The sequence below is a fragment of the Theobroma umbraticum genome, unplaced genomic scaffold (assembly GCF_002168275.2).
Source record: "Theobroma umbraticum cultivar Fairchild unplaced genomic scaffold, ASM216827v3 scaffold_30.0, whole genome shotgun sequence".
Classification (NCBI taxonomy): domain Eukaryota; kingdom Viridiplantae; phylum Streptophyta; class Magnoliopsida; order Malvales; family Malvaceae; genus Theobroma; species Theobroma umbraticum.
This window is the reverse complement of record NW_018397254.1, coordinates 1,736,243-1,748,578: the sequence shown is the minus strand read 5'-3', so window position 1 is coordinate 1,748,578 and position 12,336 is coordinate 1,736,243. Positions and strand designations below refer to the sequence as shown.

Here is a 12,336-nt window from a genome sequence, read left to right as displayed (position 1 = left end):
GTTTTATGTTTTGAGTATGGTTTAAGTTTGATTTTGATATTAATTTATTTTTTATTTTTTTTAATTTTACAAAGTGTTCAAATCATTTTTTTATTGGGATATTGATAAACTTGTTTTTGATCTGTCTAGTTTTAATTTAAATATGATTTTATATTAATTTTTTAATATATAGTTCATTTGATGAAAAAAGAAAAGTCAAATGAACTTGATTTAAAATTTGTTATACTTTTCATAAAAGATTTTTTTTAAAAGGTTAGGAAAGAGAAAATAAAAAAGAAAAAGCAATTTTCAAATTCAAATCGAATTTAGATTAAAAGAAAAAAGAAAGAACCTGTGGTAATTAATGGCAATATCCATATGTCCCTAATCATTGAAGAGATGTCAAATGCAGACAGACAAATTTCATGTGCTCCTTGGAACACAGTACTATTAAAACTGAGATTCACGCCATTATCCAACAGTAGGTGCTGAAATAAAAGAACTACTCATTGATTGAAGTGAGCTAGGTAGCTGATATAACTCAAGGCATTGGATTGGAATCTCTTAAATTAATCGATGGACATGAACAAAGAATCCACATTTTCCTAATTTCTATATGTCCCCAGTTTTTTTTTTTTCTTTCTTCAACATCCATTAGGAATACGTAGTTGTCAAACTTTGTTCATGCACCATCTTTGTGATCAATACTCGTTTAGGTTTTGTCTTGCAAGATGTTACCCTAATCTAATTCAGTTACAAGTCCATTGCTCTTTTGGTGTATAGATGATAAGAATCTTCAGGGATGGTGGCATATCTTTATTGAAATGGATCAAAATGTAAAAGCGAAATAAATATGGATAAATAATAAATAAAATAGATTATTCCTAACTACAGATATTTTTCCTTTTTAGATACAGTTATGCAAACAATGAACAAGTACAAATAGAATTCAATCGAAAAAGAATTGTTTATGGAATATTTTGGGACAGTTTAGTTCTTCTCTTGATCTCTTTCTCCAATTCCTCCATGCCTCCCACTTCTTCCAATTCCTGCATATATATATATATATATATTCAATCAGCTTGTTGTTTATTTTGCTATCTATTTCTCGGGTTTGAAATGGATAAAAGGCTTGCCTGAGGTCCCAAAAACAACCCATATGGCACTCCCTGAAATTTGTCAGCATGATGAAGCTGGTAGATTGGAAAAAGAAAACAAGGAAGAGCATGTTGTGTTAGTAGTAAGATTAATTAATTTAAGAAGAAAGTGTTGTTAGTATGTGGACAAGTGTCCACTTACTTGGTGGGCTGCAGCTACTTTCCGTAGATAAGGAACATGAGCAATTGGCCCAACTGGAAATCGACGGTGGACAAGACCATCATGGACGAACATGTAGGCCATACCGAAAACCGTGATCCCTAAGCCCTGTGAAAATGAAAAGTGGAATTTGACCACATGTAGATAGCCGATAACTTGACGTAATTAATGAAAGGGAAATGTGACGCCAAATATGTTTTGGAGCGAGTAGAAAACGAAGGGGAAAAGAACATTGTTTAACATTAGAGGGGAGAAAGAAGAGCAACTCACGGCGCCAAAACAGAGTCCCGGGAAGAGACCTCTGTTTAAGAAACCGTAGAGGAGCAGAGCAATGGCAGGGGCTGCGTTGATTATTGCGAACACGTCGTTGAGCTCAAAGGGTCCCTCTCGTGGTCTGTGATGAGACTGCAAACATTCATAACCAAAACAAAATAACTCGTGGTGATTTAAACGTCAAAGCAACAAACAAAAGAATCCAGTCGTAATATGCAAGTGGCAAATTCTTAGTTAATAAAGGTGTTGGAATGGAATTAGGAGTCTGTAATTTGACCTCGTGCATGTGCCACAATGAAGCATGCCATAGAGCTCGATGAGCCCACCTTGCCCAAAATTCCATCCCCACCTGAAAATTCAAGCATACCCGAAAAAACAAACCCATTAACCTTTTATTAGTGATTCAATAAGGGGAAGCTATAAGGATTGGGTACGTACAGCAGCACCAACTGAGAGAGCAAATGTACCAGCCAACTCCAGCAGTGGAACTTCTCCACCCTATGATCAAAAACCAAAGTTAAGACCTAAAAAATTGTAAAAAGATAAAATAAGTGTAAATTAACAAAAAATAGCTGTGTGTATCAACCGACTAAACCCAGAAGGAAAGAAAACGGAAAAGGAAAATACATTAGAGTTGAGTTGTTACCTCCATTTGCCATGAAAACCTGTAATAAACAGCCATAACTGCCATGGCAGAGATGCCTAAACTAGACAACGTAGCGGCAACTAGGTAAGTGGTTCTCTCCAATTTCTTCCTAGCTAATCTCTCCTCGACCCTGGAAAGGGTGACGTGATTGTAACCTTTCATGCTATCAGAAATTTTCTCAGTATCGCTCTTTTCTATAACCTCGTTTTCGTTCTCATTTCTTGTCTGCTGCACCACCATGAAAATATTCAAGCCGTTCTTTTTCCTCAAAATATGACTACCCTTTCTCTGCAACATTGTATCTCGAGCCAAGCCCGATAAGCCAACAGCAAGCGAGTTGGGTTTTGTCGTTAAAGCAGTGTTACGTCCGAACTGGTAGATTACAGTGCTTGAGGCAGCCAGCAAGCTTCCTGCCGCCATGGATACTCGTACCTCAAAAAAGGCTGATACAAATTTGATGTGAATGTATATGTTGACCAAAAACAAGAAAATAAGTCTTTAAACAATGGAAGAGTTTCGGGTTTTGGTAAGAGCTTTGGAGAAGTTGAGAATTCTCCAAGCCAAAGGCCGAATTATGGGGAGGGAGAAGAGGAGCACGTTTTGACTTTTAAGGTTCGGTTGAAATGCGGCTTGGGAAGTTGAATTTACTGGGTTGCCCTTGTGGTTTTGGGACCACATTCTGTCCAATGGTAGAACATGGCTAGTCGATGGCCCATGGCCGACCTTAGGAAGTTGGAAATAGGCGTAGCTCTTTTTTTTGGTTCCCTTAATTGAATTCCTAACCTATGTGCTTCAATCGTCAATGACACACTTCAAAGTATACACAAGTGTTTGAGAGGAGCCAGAGAGATCCCTAATCACAATTCAATTATACATATAATTTATTTATTAATTTTAATTTTTTTATACATGCACAAATCATAATAATAAATATATTGAAAAATTATTCTAATTGTTTAAATAAAAATTAAATATAATACTCAAATAAGCTCTTAAATTATTAAAAAAATTAAATAAATTTTTATTTTTTATTATATTTAATTAAATCTTTGTATTTTTATTTTAAATTAAATAAGTATTTATGATTAATAATTTATCAATTGTCGTTAGCCAAAATACTTCTTGTCACTTTGTATCTACATAATGCTTACATGACATTGACAAAAAGGTGAAAAATGTCACATGGATATATTATCATATCAAATTAATATGTCACTTCATCATTAATTATGATATTTAGCATGTATGTATGTCAGCATCATGTAGTATAGAATAATAAATAACATTTTTACTAAGTCAATAGTTAGTTATACATAAGAGCTTATTTGATTTAAAATAAAAATATAAAGATTTATTTAGTTTAAAATAAAATTATAAGTGTTTAATTGAACATAATAAAAATATAAAAATTTATTTTAAATTTTTAAAATAATTTAGAGACTTTTTTTAGATATAATACCTATAAATTAACCATTACATAATAAGTTTAGTGTGAAATTGTAACAAGTGTTTTAGGCATGCATAGAGGCTAGTCATTAGTAGTTAATGAAAGCGAAGAAGTTGCTAGTTGTTCTTACCAATTTCTTGTTAACGTGCGGAATGGTCCTCTCCTTTATATTTTACTCTTATCTCGTTTCCAATTTCTAATTAATATATAAACCGATGTAAAGAGTCAAAGTTGTATCTAAGTTTGAAAGAAAGTCAGCTCTCGTTTAAGAAATAATTGTTGGAATTGCTTTTGCATTTTCCTTTTACATGCTTTAATTTGCCACATTAAGATAGTTTTTTGTATCATTTCAAGATTAACATGATGATTTTGTTACGAAGTGATCTTATTACTATGGTAATGTCATTACTAGTGATTTAAAATCACCATATTTGATATAATTTTACTTGGTAATCATTAATATCGAGATTTAGAAATCACCATATTTGATATCAAATAAAAATCAGACATCGTTTTGAATAAAATATCAAAATAATCTAAAGTTAAATAAACTAACAATGTTAATATTCTATTAACACTCGAATTTATGAAAAAAAACAATACTTTTGAAATTAAATTAATTATCATTGAAAAGAAAAATGATTTTATTTTATCAAAATAATTATGAAATTTGCTACCAAAACAAAGAAAATATACATAACCAAATAAAAAAAAGGTGGAGAGAAATATGTAAATGTTTTTTGAGTTGGCTATGAAGAATTTTTTTTTAAAAAAAATAAAAATTTACCATGTAAAAATTATTTTTACTTTTTGGAAGGAAATAATTCTTTTACTCACACATTAAAAGGGTAAACTTCCCTATAATTGATTTTACATATCATTAATACCGGTGAAAAATTTTTTCACCTTTTTGGATGAGAATTAAAAAGAGATAATCTAATCTGCGTTAATAATTTAAAATTACTGTCACGTAAAAACATGAAAATTTACCAAACACGAATCACTGTAAATTTTAAAGTAATCCACCACCTTATAGAATTATTCACTTCAATAGGTTTGGCTCGCCTAGCACACGTACAATAATGGTTATGGGTGTGTGCTTAAAGCTTAAAAGAATCCATTTTCTGTACCTAATTGCAATTATTAGTTATCATTTACTATGATGGCATACTTAATTTTTACATTTCTTTAATTGTCAGTTTTAATATAAGCAATCATTTTTTATTTTCTCATGAATTTATTCTGAATTTGTAACTTTATCATATTTGCTTAAAGTAATCAAGTAACTAAAAAATAATGTTAATCAAACTAATAATTATTAACACACATAAATATATATAAAAGAAAAATATTTTCTTTCTTAGAAATTTTATTTTATATGTCGGCAGTTAATTTTTTTTTTTTAACTTCGCAAGTGAATTTAAACGATTACCACATATTTATTTAACAATTAAATAATGAATTATTTTTAATAAACTTAAACTTCATTGTCAAAACTAGGCCCATAAGTGCATACAATGCCCAACGTAGCAAGCATTGATCCTCTATGTTTTGGGCCTGATTTTCGTGCCAATGTTCCATTGCAGATGCACTTCCCGATTCTCTATCTCTTAACAAGCTAATTAATTAAGATACTAATCTAATTCATATAATAATAACATAAACATATGATATTTGCACATATAGTTAATATTATAGTCAAAAAATAAGTATTTTTCTATAAATCTAACTCTAGAGATATATTTTTGGGGAGTTCGAACCTTGTGTTAGCCCCAAAGGGAAGAACTCAAAGTGTAATTATTTTGGTCATTATTAAAAATAACAAAATACCATTTAATTAAATCGGATGGAAATTGATTGTTGCAGGTGAAGTCGACAAACAGATTTTGCTTCTTCCTCGTTGTTTGCTTGCTGCTCTTCACAACTTGGGGTATACTATGTTGAGTTGTACTCCAAGCAAAAGCAACACATGATTTCATCTAGATTAATTATTGAGTGAAGAGGGATCAGTTTTGAAACCACAAAGCATTCGTTCTTTCATTTTCTTTTATTGATTCATCCACTGATCAATCACTCCTCAAATCACGAAAGGAGACTGTTCAGGTTTTGGGTTTTCGTTTTTTATTTTTTTGTTTTGGGGGTGGGGTGAGCGGCAATCCCTATGTAGGTCCATTGAGACTGTTGGTAGGATATGATCTTTTACTTTCACATAGCATGCATGTCTAGTAAAGAGTTTACAAACAGAGGTCTCAAAGTGTGATCCCTCGTCACCTCTGTTCTCTTTTTCAGATAATCTAAGTAGCTTCGTCATCGAGTATATCTCTACCAGTTCACCCTTATGCCTTATCTTAATTCTCCCATTATCTAAAAGTTCAGCATCTATTTCCTAGTTGGTCATCATTCACAAAACAAACTGTGTAATGGGAAGGAGAGCTGATTGATGAGGACTACTGCAAGTACAAGCTGCACAAGGAACGTAATTTGACACGCATGGATTAAGAGAAGAGCGACTAGTAATGTTTATTTTTGGATGGAGATTAAAGCAAAGCTGCAGAGGAAGTACAAGGAAGGAGCCAAACTCAAAACTGAGAACTCAACTCATTGGCAGGCGTGATTAAATCTGGGACTAGCTTAGCCATATTAAAACCTCTTTCCCAGCTCAGCGGGCAGGCCTGAAATATACCGATTAGCGATTATTGTACTATTAGCCCTTAACTTGAGGCCGCAAGCAGAGAGGCAACCATCAAATCTTGCTTCTGATTTGAATTGAGCCAGTACTGTCAAGCCACCTTGCCGCAGTAGATATTTTTTGTCTGTTCGATATTCCAGCTTTTATGCTCATTTCCCTTATTGCCAAACTGATGAAACTGAAAAATTCCTCTTGTATGTCTAAACTCTCAATCATTATTGCCTAAGATCGGTAACAAAAAAGTGCTTGAGGTCATTATCAGTAACACCAGGAATGTTCTGGATTTATGCTTGTTCATTTTTAATTTCTTATTAACATATACAAATATGACAGGAGAGAAATAATATTGGCTTATTATTATTATTGCCAACCAAAGAACATGACTTATGACGAAATCTTTGGTTGTCTTCTCGTCCAAGGTTTTTGATACCTTAAAAGGAGAAAGCTTTATTATTATTAATAATAAAACTGGTACTCGTATTATTCTAAAGTGCTTGAAATATCAATTGAAAAAATGCATGCAATTATGGGGGGTGATATCAGAAAAGCTTAGCTGAAAAAGGATATTTATCATTTCAAGTAAGAGCGTATATGTATTTCAGACAGAATTGCTATTCAAGGCCATTTCATTTTTAGGTTAAGCCCCTGTGCGGAGCTTTTCGATGTCATCAAGATTCAGTGGTTGACATTTAGATATCTTTTAAGGGCCACAGACATCATATAATTTGTTCCATCACCAGCTGCAAAAGGGTTCAAAGGTATGGGCAACAGATAATATCTGACTAGTCTGCGACAAACTGATGACCTACTTCAGCGTCTGTCACTTTCAAAAATAGGATAGTCTTAATGGTGCAAACATTACTAGAAATGTTATAGTTTTTACAAGGAAACCTTTTCGTTAAGCACGGGCTCAAATAGTATTCTAAGTCTGATCAGAATAGGAAATGATCTCAGAATCAAATTTATAATATGTGGCTATCTTTATCTAGGCGACTGTACGTTAACCATTAGCTGAAAGCTGGATACCTTTGGCCTACAATTGCTCCCTTCCTACCGAACCTTACCATCTGATTTAAATTAGCTTAGTTCCTTCTTCCTACTTTTTTCTGAGGAATACAAGTCATTAATGGGCCCAATTGCAACACTCCATACATATAGCACCAATCAAATTATCATTCCCCTTTATGTATGTTCTGTTAAAGTCACCCATTATCTTGATTTAACCCCATTTAGACACCCTTTGAGCTCTTCATAATGTGCTTTATGCTGAAGCCAGATAAACGTGCCATGAATTCATGATTGATGACATATTTATCTTAGATTACAGTAAAATCCCCAATGCAAACATTTACTTTGTTTTTATAGTGAGGTATCATCACCTTAGTACGCCGACTTTGATTGCTTGATTAGACCCTGTAAGTTGCAAAATCGGTGTTGAGTCCTGGCTAGACGCCTCAACAGTCCAGCCAAAATGGGCCCAAAGTTAAACCATGCATTAAGTAATGATATGTGGCGTAAGCCATCCCAAAGTCAATTATGTGTCAACAGTATTTGAACTAAAAACCACTATTCCTAATCATTATGGTTTATTATATTGGTTTGAATGACTGACAGAGCCCACCTGATTTGAACACTTAACCAACTGATCTCTTCTGCTTTAGCAGAGGGACAGTTCTAGAGTCATTTTTGTGCTAACTTGCATGGTATGGTTGTTGGGTTTTGTTTGTCACATAAACTCCTACTGCACATACACCACGTATATGTTGCATTCACAAATATATACAACACAAACAAGTATATTCTAATGTAATTAAGGACGTTTATCCCTTTTATGATATAATTTCTTCGAAACACTTTCGATTCTCTGATTGCTTCCCCCGTAGAGGTTGTATTTCTAAACAGGTTAGCAGAAGAAGCAGCAGGCACCCATGACCCAACCAGCATGAAGATAATAGCCTCAGGACAATCTGAAAACTACCTGGATGCAACAATTTGGAAGATGACATCAATATATTATTTGAAATGAAATCATGTTTTATACTGATATATAGAAGGCATTCATATTATACTTTATAACTGATATACAAGATGGGAAATTAATCGGTGTTAATTTTTCATGATGAAAGAAATATTATTGTTTTCATGATTTATGTGATAAAACATCAATGTTTAAATTAACACATTTCTCCATGGAATTAAAAGGGCATACAAAATACATACAGGCTAGGTCAAAGCTAAAGAATCCATAGGATGCCCCTTTCCAGCACAGCGATATTGCAATTTGCAATGCACCGTGCTTTACTTGTGTACATTAGTAGCCAAGTTGGTATGGTGCGTTATCATCAGTACCAAAAGATAACATGTACATACCATAAGCGCCCATCCACACATACATAGACCCAACCACATTATATATTAGGGTTGTTTCCATTCTTTCCCCTTGTAATTTGGAATTACTTGTTAACTAAATCAAGCAGTTCTCCAACCATGAGTAGAGGTGGGAGCTATGGCGGCGGCCAAAGTTCCCTGGGCTACCTCTTTGGTGCTGATGAGCAGCCAAGTGCACCTGCTGTAACACCACCGATCCAGCCTCCGTATGGTATAGATACTACCCCAGAGAATCCTCCGGCTCCAAATAAACTCAGGTCAGAGAAACGGACAGAGAAAAACGTCAACAACAACTATCATAGGGCTCAAGGACAGAATTCAGGGAACTTCATAACTGTAAGTAATTATTATCACATAACCTTCTTTGCACTTCATCTGTGCATATCTTTTAACCTAAGTACTGTATATGTTTGATTTCAGGATCGGCCATCAACGAAAGTTAAATCAGTTCCTGGTGGAGATTCATCTCTGGGGTACCTGTTTGGAGACAAGTGATGCTTTCCTTCTTACAAGTTATTACTCGATTGCTTCCAACAAAGGGATTGAAGATAACAGATAAGTGGGTTTTAAATAGTACATCTGTACATGCTAAATAAGGGATTCGGTTCCCATCAGTGTTGAATTTGCAAGGGTCTTTCTAGTTTAGTATTGTATATATGTATGGTGTTTAATTTTGAGAACTCTGTCAAAAAAATGGATTCCAGTCATGAAGAAATAGTTCTGATGTATGGTGTTACCAAGGATTGTATAATAACCAGAAGTTTAAGTTTCTGTCAGAGTGTGAATGTTTCCATTTAATGCAATAACGAGGTTTGTCCTTTCATATTCAACGCCCAAATTTGGAAAGTGAACCTTTCCGTTTTGGTTTGAGTTTCGTATTCATATATATGTATACCTCTTTCCGAATAACTTACTAATAAAAAAACCTGGTAGTGCTGCTGTGTTCCTTTCTGAGTACTTGATTAAAAATACTAAAGATGTGTTAATTAAAAAATCTCGAAGAGACTGTTTATGGATCTGCCCCATAAAAGCATGTTTGTTCATGATGACCAAGTTTTCTGAATTCCCACCTGTTTACCATATCCTATGTTGAAAACATGTGCTTCTTTAGTTTCATGGCAGCCATTAGGAAGCATATAACTCTATGATCAATATATATGTGCACTTAACTTAATTAAACTGGAAGTTAGAACTGATCTTCCTTCTTCAATATCTTCTTTGCAGTGTTACTAATCGTAATAGAGACTAAATTTCCATAAGGAACCAACTTTCCATCAGTCTTTTTCTGTTGAGAACCAAACCTTCAATCCATACTTTGCCTCATTTTGCTGTTCATGATTCATGAGAGAGAGAGAGAGAGAGATGCAGATAATTTTTGGTTCTTATCTGTTGCCTTAGTGTTATTGATAAAGTTGATCAAGCACTTAGCTTAATACTTGGATTATCATTGTTAATATTATAGTCTAGACAACTAACCAGTGCTGAATCTGCTGAAAATAATGGCAGTTAGGTTTCTTTACCATTCTTTTTTACTACCATATTTATTCTGTTATAATTAACTTCATGAACTGTCCTTTAGGGCAACCTTCAATCAACTGCATGCCTCTCCTCATATTGTAGCATATATTCAAAGTTAATATGCCAGGTCTGGATGTTTATTTAATTAATTTGTATATGTTTATGTTTTGAATTAATTAATTAATGTATCATATACATGGTGTACCGCTCGAGACAGAATATATATATTTACTTCCAATGAGTACTTATATTGTTTAATGTAGTTTTGACATGTGCATGAGAGTTGGATTTTCCCATGATTAAGGCTTTCTTTCATTGTTAATTTAATACTTACTCTTTGCTTTTGGAAAAGAAAGCATACTGTAAATAAAAAAATTGACTAGCATTTTTGAAGAATTAATAATTAGGGACTTTATTTTTTATTTATTCATCTATATATATATATATATATTCATCATTTGTTCATGTTTACTTGTTTAGCAAAAGAGGACTTTGGGATGATTTACATTAAATTTGTTACCTTTTACTATTTAAAAGAGTTTTCCTTTGATTTACTATGATTTTTTCAACTGCAAAAGTTTCGCCGGATGACCTTTCATGATTATGTGAATGTCGTTCTATCTATTATATGCTTACTATAAGTTAAAAACTTGATGGAAATTTACGGGTCAGCACCGGCCACCACACACTTTGCTTTATCCTTATGTAGGTGATGACATGCTTTAAATGGACTTCTATTTGCACCAAATTAAAAGGGAATCTCCGTCAAACTGTATGCTTTACCATCTGTAAACTTATACATTAACACTTTGTTACAAAATCATATAGTAATAGTAATTAATTACTTATTTAGAAATGGCTTAAAATTTGTTGCTTTACTTTTTAAGACAGTGATTATTTATTAAATATTAATGAAAGAGAACGCTTAGTTTGATGGGTTAAGTATATGAATGCACTAAATTAAGAAAAAAATTATAATATATTTACCCTCCTCTTAATTAATTACATATTAATTAAACTTTTTATCTATGTTGTATATTCTTTAAATCTCGTGTGTGAGTGTGGATACTAATATAAAATCTTTATAAGTATTTCAGTAACAAGACAAAATAGGTTTGGTAATAAATATTGAATAGTTTTTAATTATACAAATGTTTCATTTAAAAAGTATAGGGCCGAAAAACTCAACAAACGTACGGATAGAGAGAGAGGGGCAGTATTGTTAGAAGGTATTATACACGTGTGAAGATAGAATTCTTGACGCCCAATAACTATAAAGAACCAGCTGGCAGGAATTCCTCTCTCGACGTAGGCCCGAAAATTGGATAAATCTTTTCTTAGGCATATTTTCATTGTCACCTGTTAAAGTAGTGTTTCTTTTGATATAATGTTTAAAGAAGTTTATGAACTATTTAAAAAAAATTAAATAAATTTTTATTTTTTATTATGTTAAATTAAGTTTTTATATTTTTATTTTAAATTAAATAGATTTTTTAAATTAATATTTATTATTTTATATTTTTATTTTGAGTGATTTATTATTTTTATATTTATGTGATACTAACATGATATTGATATGAATAGTAAAAAATGTTATATAGTAATGTTATTATTTTATATTAATATCTTATGTCAATATTTATTATAGTATGTTAATATGTTATGTCAATATTGTATGGTATATAATGATATGTTACATTTTTACTAATAATAATTAGTTAATTATAAGTAATAAGAGTTTATTTAGAAAAAAATAAAAATATAAAGATTAGATTGAATTTAATAAAATAATATTTTTTTTCTTTTTTTCAAAATCTAGAATCGAAAGAAAAAGAAAGAATTTTGGCATGTTGAATGTCTGCAAGATATGGGTTATTATCCCTAATTTGATATGTCTCCCTCATTTTTACCATTGCCCAATTTTCTTATTTGTTTGTATCTTTTCTTAGCCCCAAATATCACCAAAATCTTTCTTGCAAGACACCCACCCAAGCCTTTTACTTCATATTCAAAACAAAAGAAACAATATATATATATATATATATATATATCCAATGCCAATTAAGGATTGCCATCAAA

General features: G+C 32.2%; 2 protein-coding genes across 2 annotated transcripts; one reads left to right on the top strand and one right to left on the bottom strand.

The window, feature by feature from the left end:
• Positions 1-855: 855 nt before the first annotated feature.
• LOC110417688 (beta-carotene hydroxylase 2, chloroplastic-like) lies at positions 856-2,776 on the bottom strand. The gene is made up of 7 exons (XM_021430157.1): positions 2,216-2,776; positions 2,008-2,067; positions 1,847-1,918; positions 1,567-1,701; positions 1,279-1,404; positions 1,116-1,172; positions 856-1,028 (listed from the first exon to the last, which is right to left on the bottom strand). The coding sequence occupies exons 1-7, from the start codon at positions 2,633-2,635 to the stop codon at positions 948-950; spliced, it is 951 nt and encodes a 316-aa protein (XP_021285832.1). The 5' UTR covers positions 2,636-2,776; the 3' UTR covers positions 856-947.
• Positions 2,777-8,721: 5,945 nt separating this feature from the next.
• On the top strand, positions 8,722-9,562 carry SP1L5 (SPIRAL1-like5). The gene is made up of 2 exons (XM_021435729.1): positions 8,722-9,075; positions 9,160-9,562. The coding sequence occupies exons 1-2, from the start codon at positions 8,839-8,841 to the stop codon at positions 9,232-9,234; spliced, it is 312 nt and encodes a 103-aa protein (XP_021291404.1). The 5' UTR covers positions 8,722-8,838; the 3' UTR covers positions 9,235-9,562.
• The last annotated feature ends 2,774 nt before the right edge of the window (positions 9,563-12,336 follow it).

Bases quoted from the DNA above. Each gene is read 5' to 3' on its own strand.
- SP1L5 (XM_021435729.1), top strand. From the start codon at position 8,839: ATGAGTAGAGGTGGGAGCTATGGCGGCGGCCAAAGTTCCCTGGGCTAC. The intron at 9,076-9,159 runs GTAAGTAATTAT...GTTTGATTTCAG, and splicing joins ATTCAGGGAACTTCATAACT to GATCGGCCATCAACGAAAGT.
- LOC110417688 (XM_021430157.1), bottom strand. From the start codon at position 2,635: ATGGCGGCAGGAAGCTTGCTGGCTGCCTCAAGCACTGTAATCTACCAG. The intron at 1,405-1,566 runs GTGAGTTGCTCT...TCATTTTCACAG, and splicing joins CGGGACTCTGTTTTGGCGCC to GGCTTAGGGATCACGGTTTT. The intron at 1,029-1,115 runs GCAAGCCTTTTA...ATATATATGCAG, and splicing joins GGTTGTTTTTGGGACCTCAG to GAATTGGAAGAAGTGGGAGG.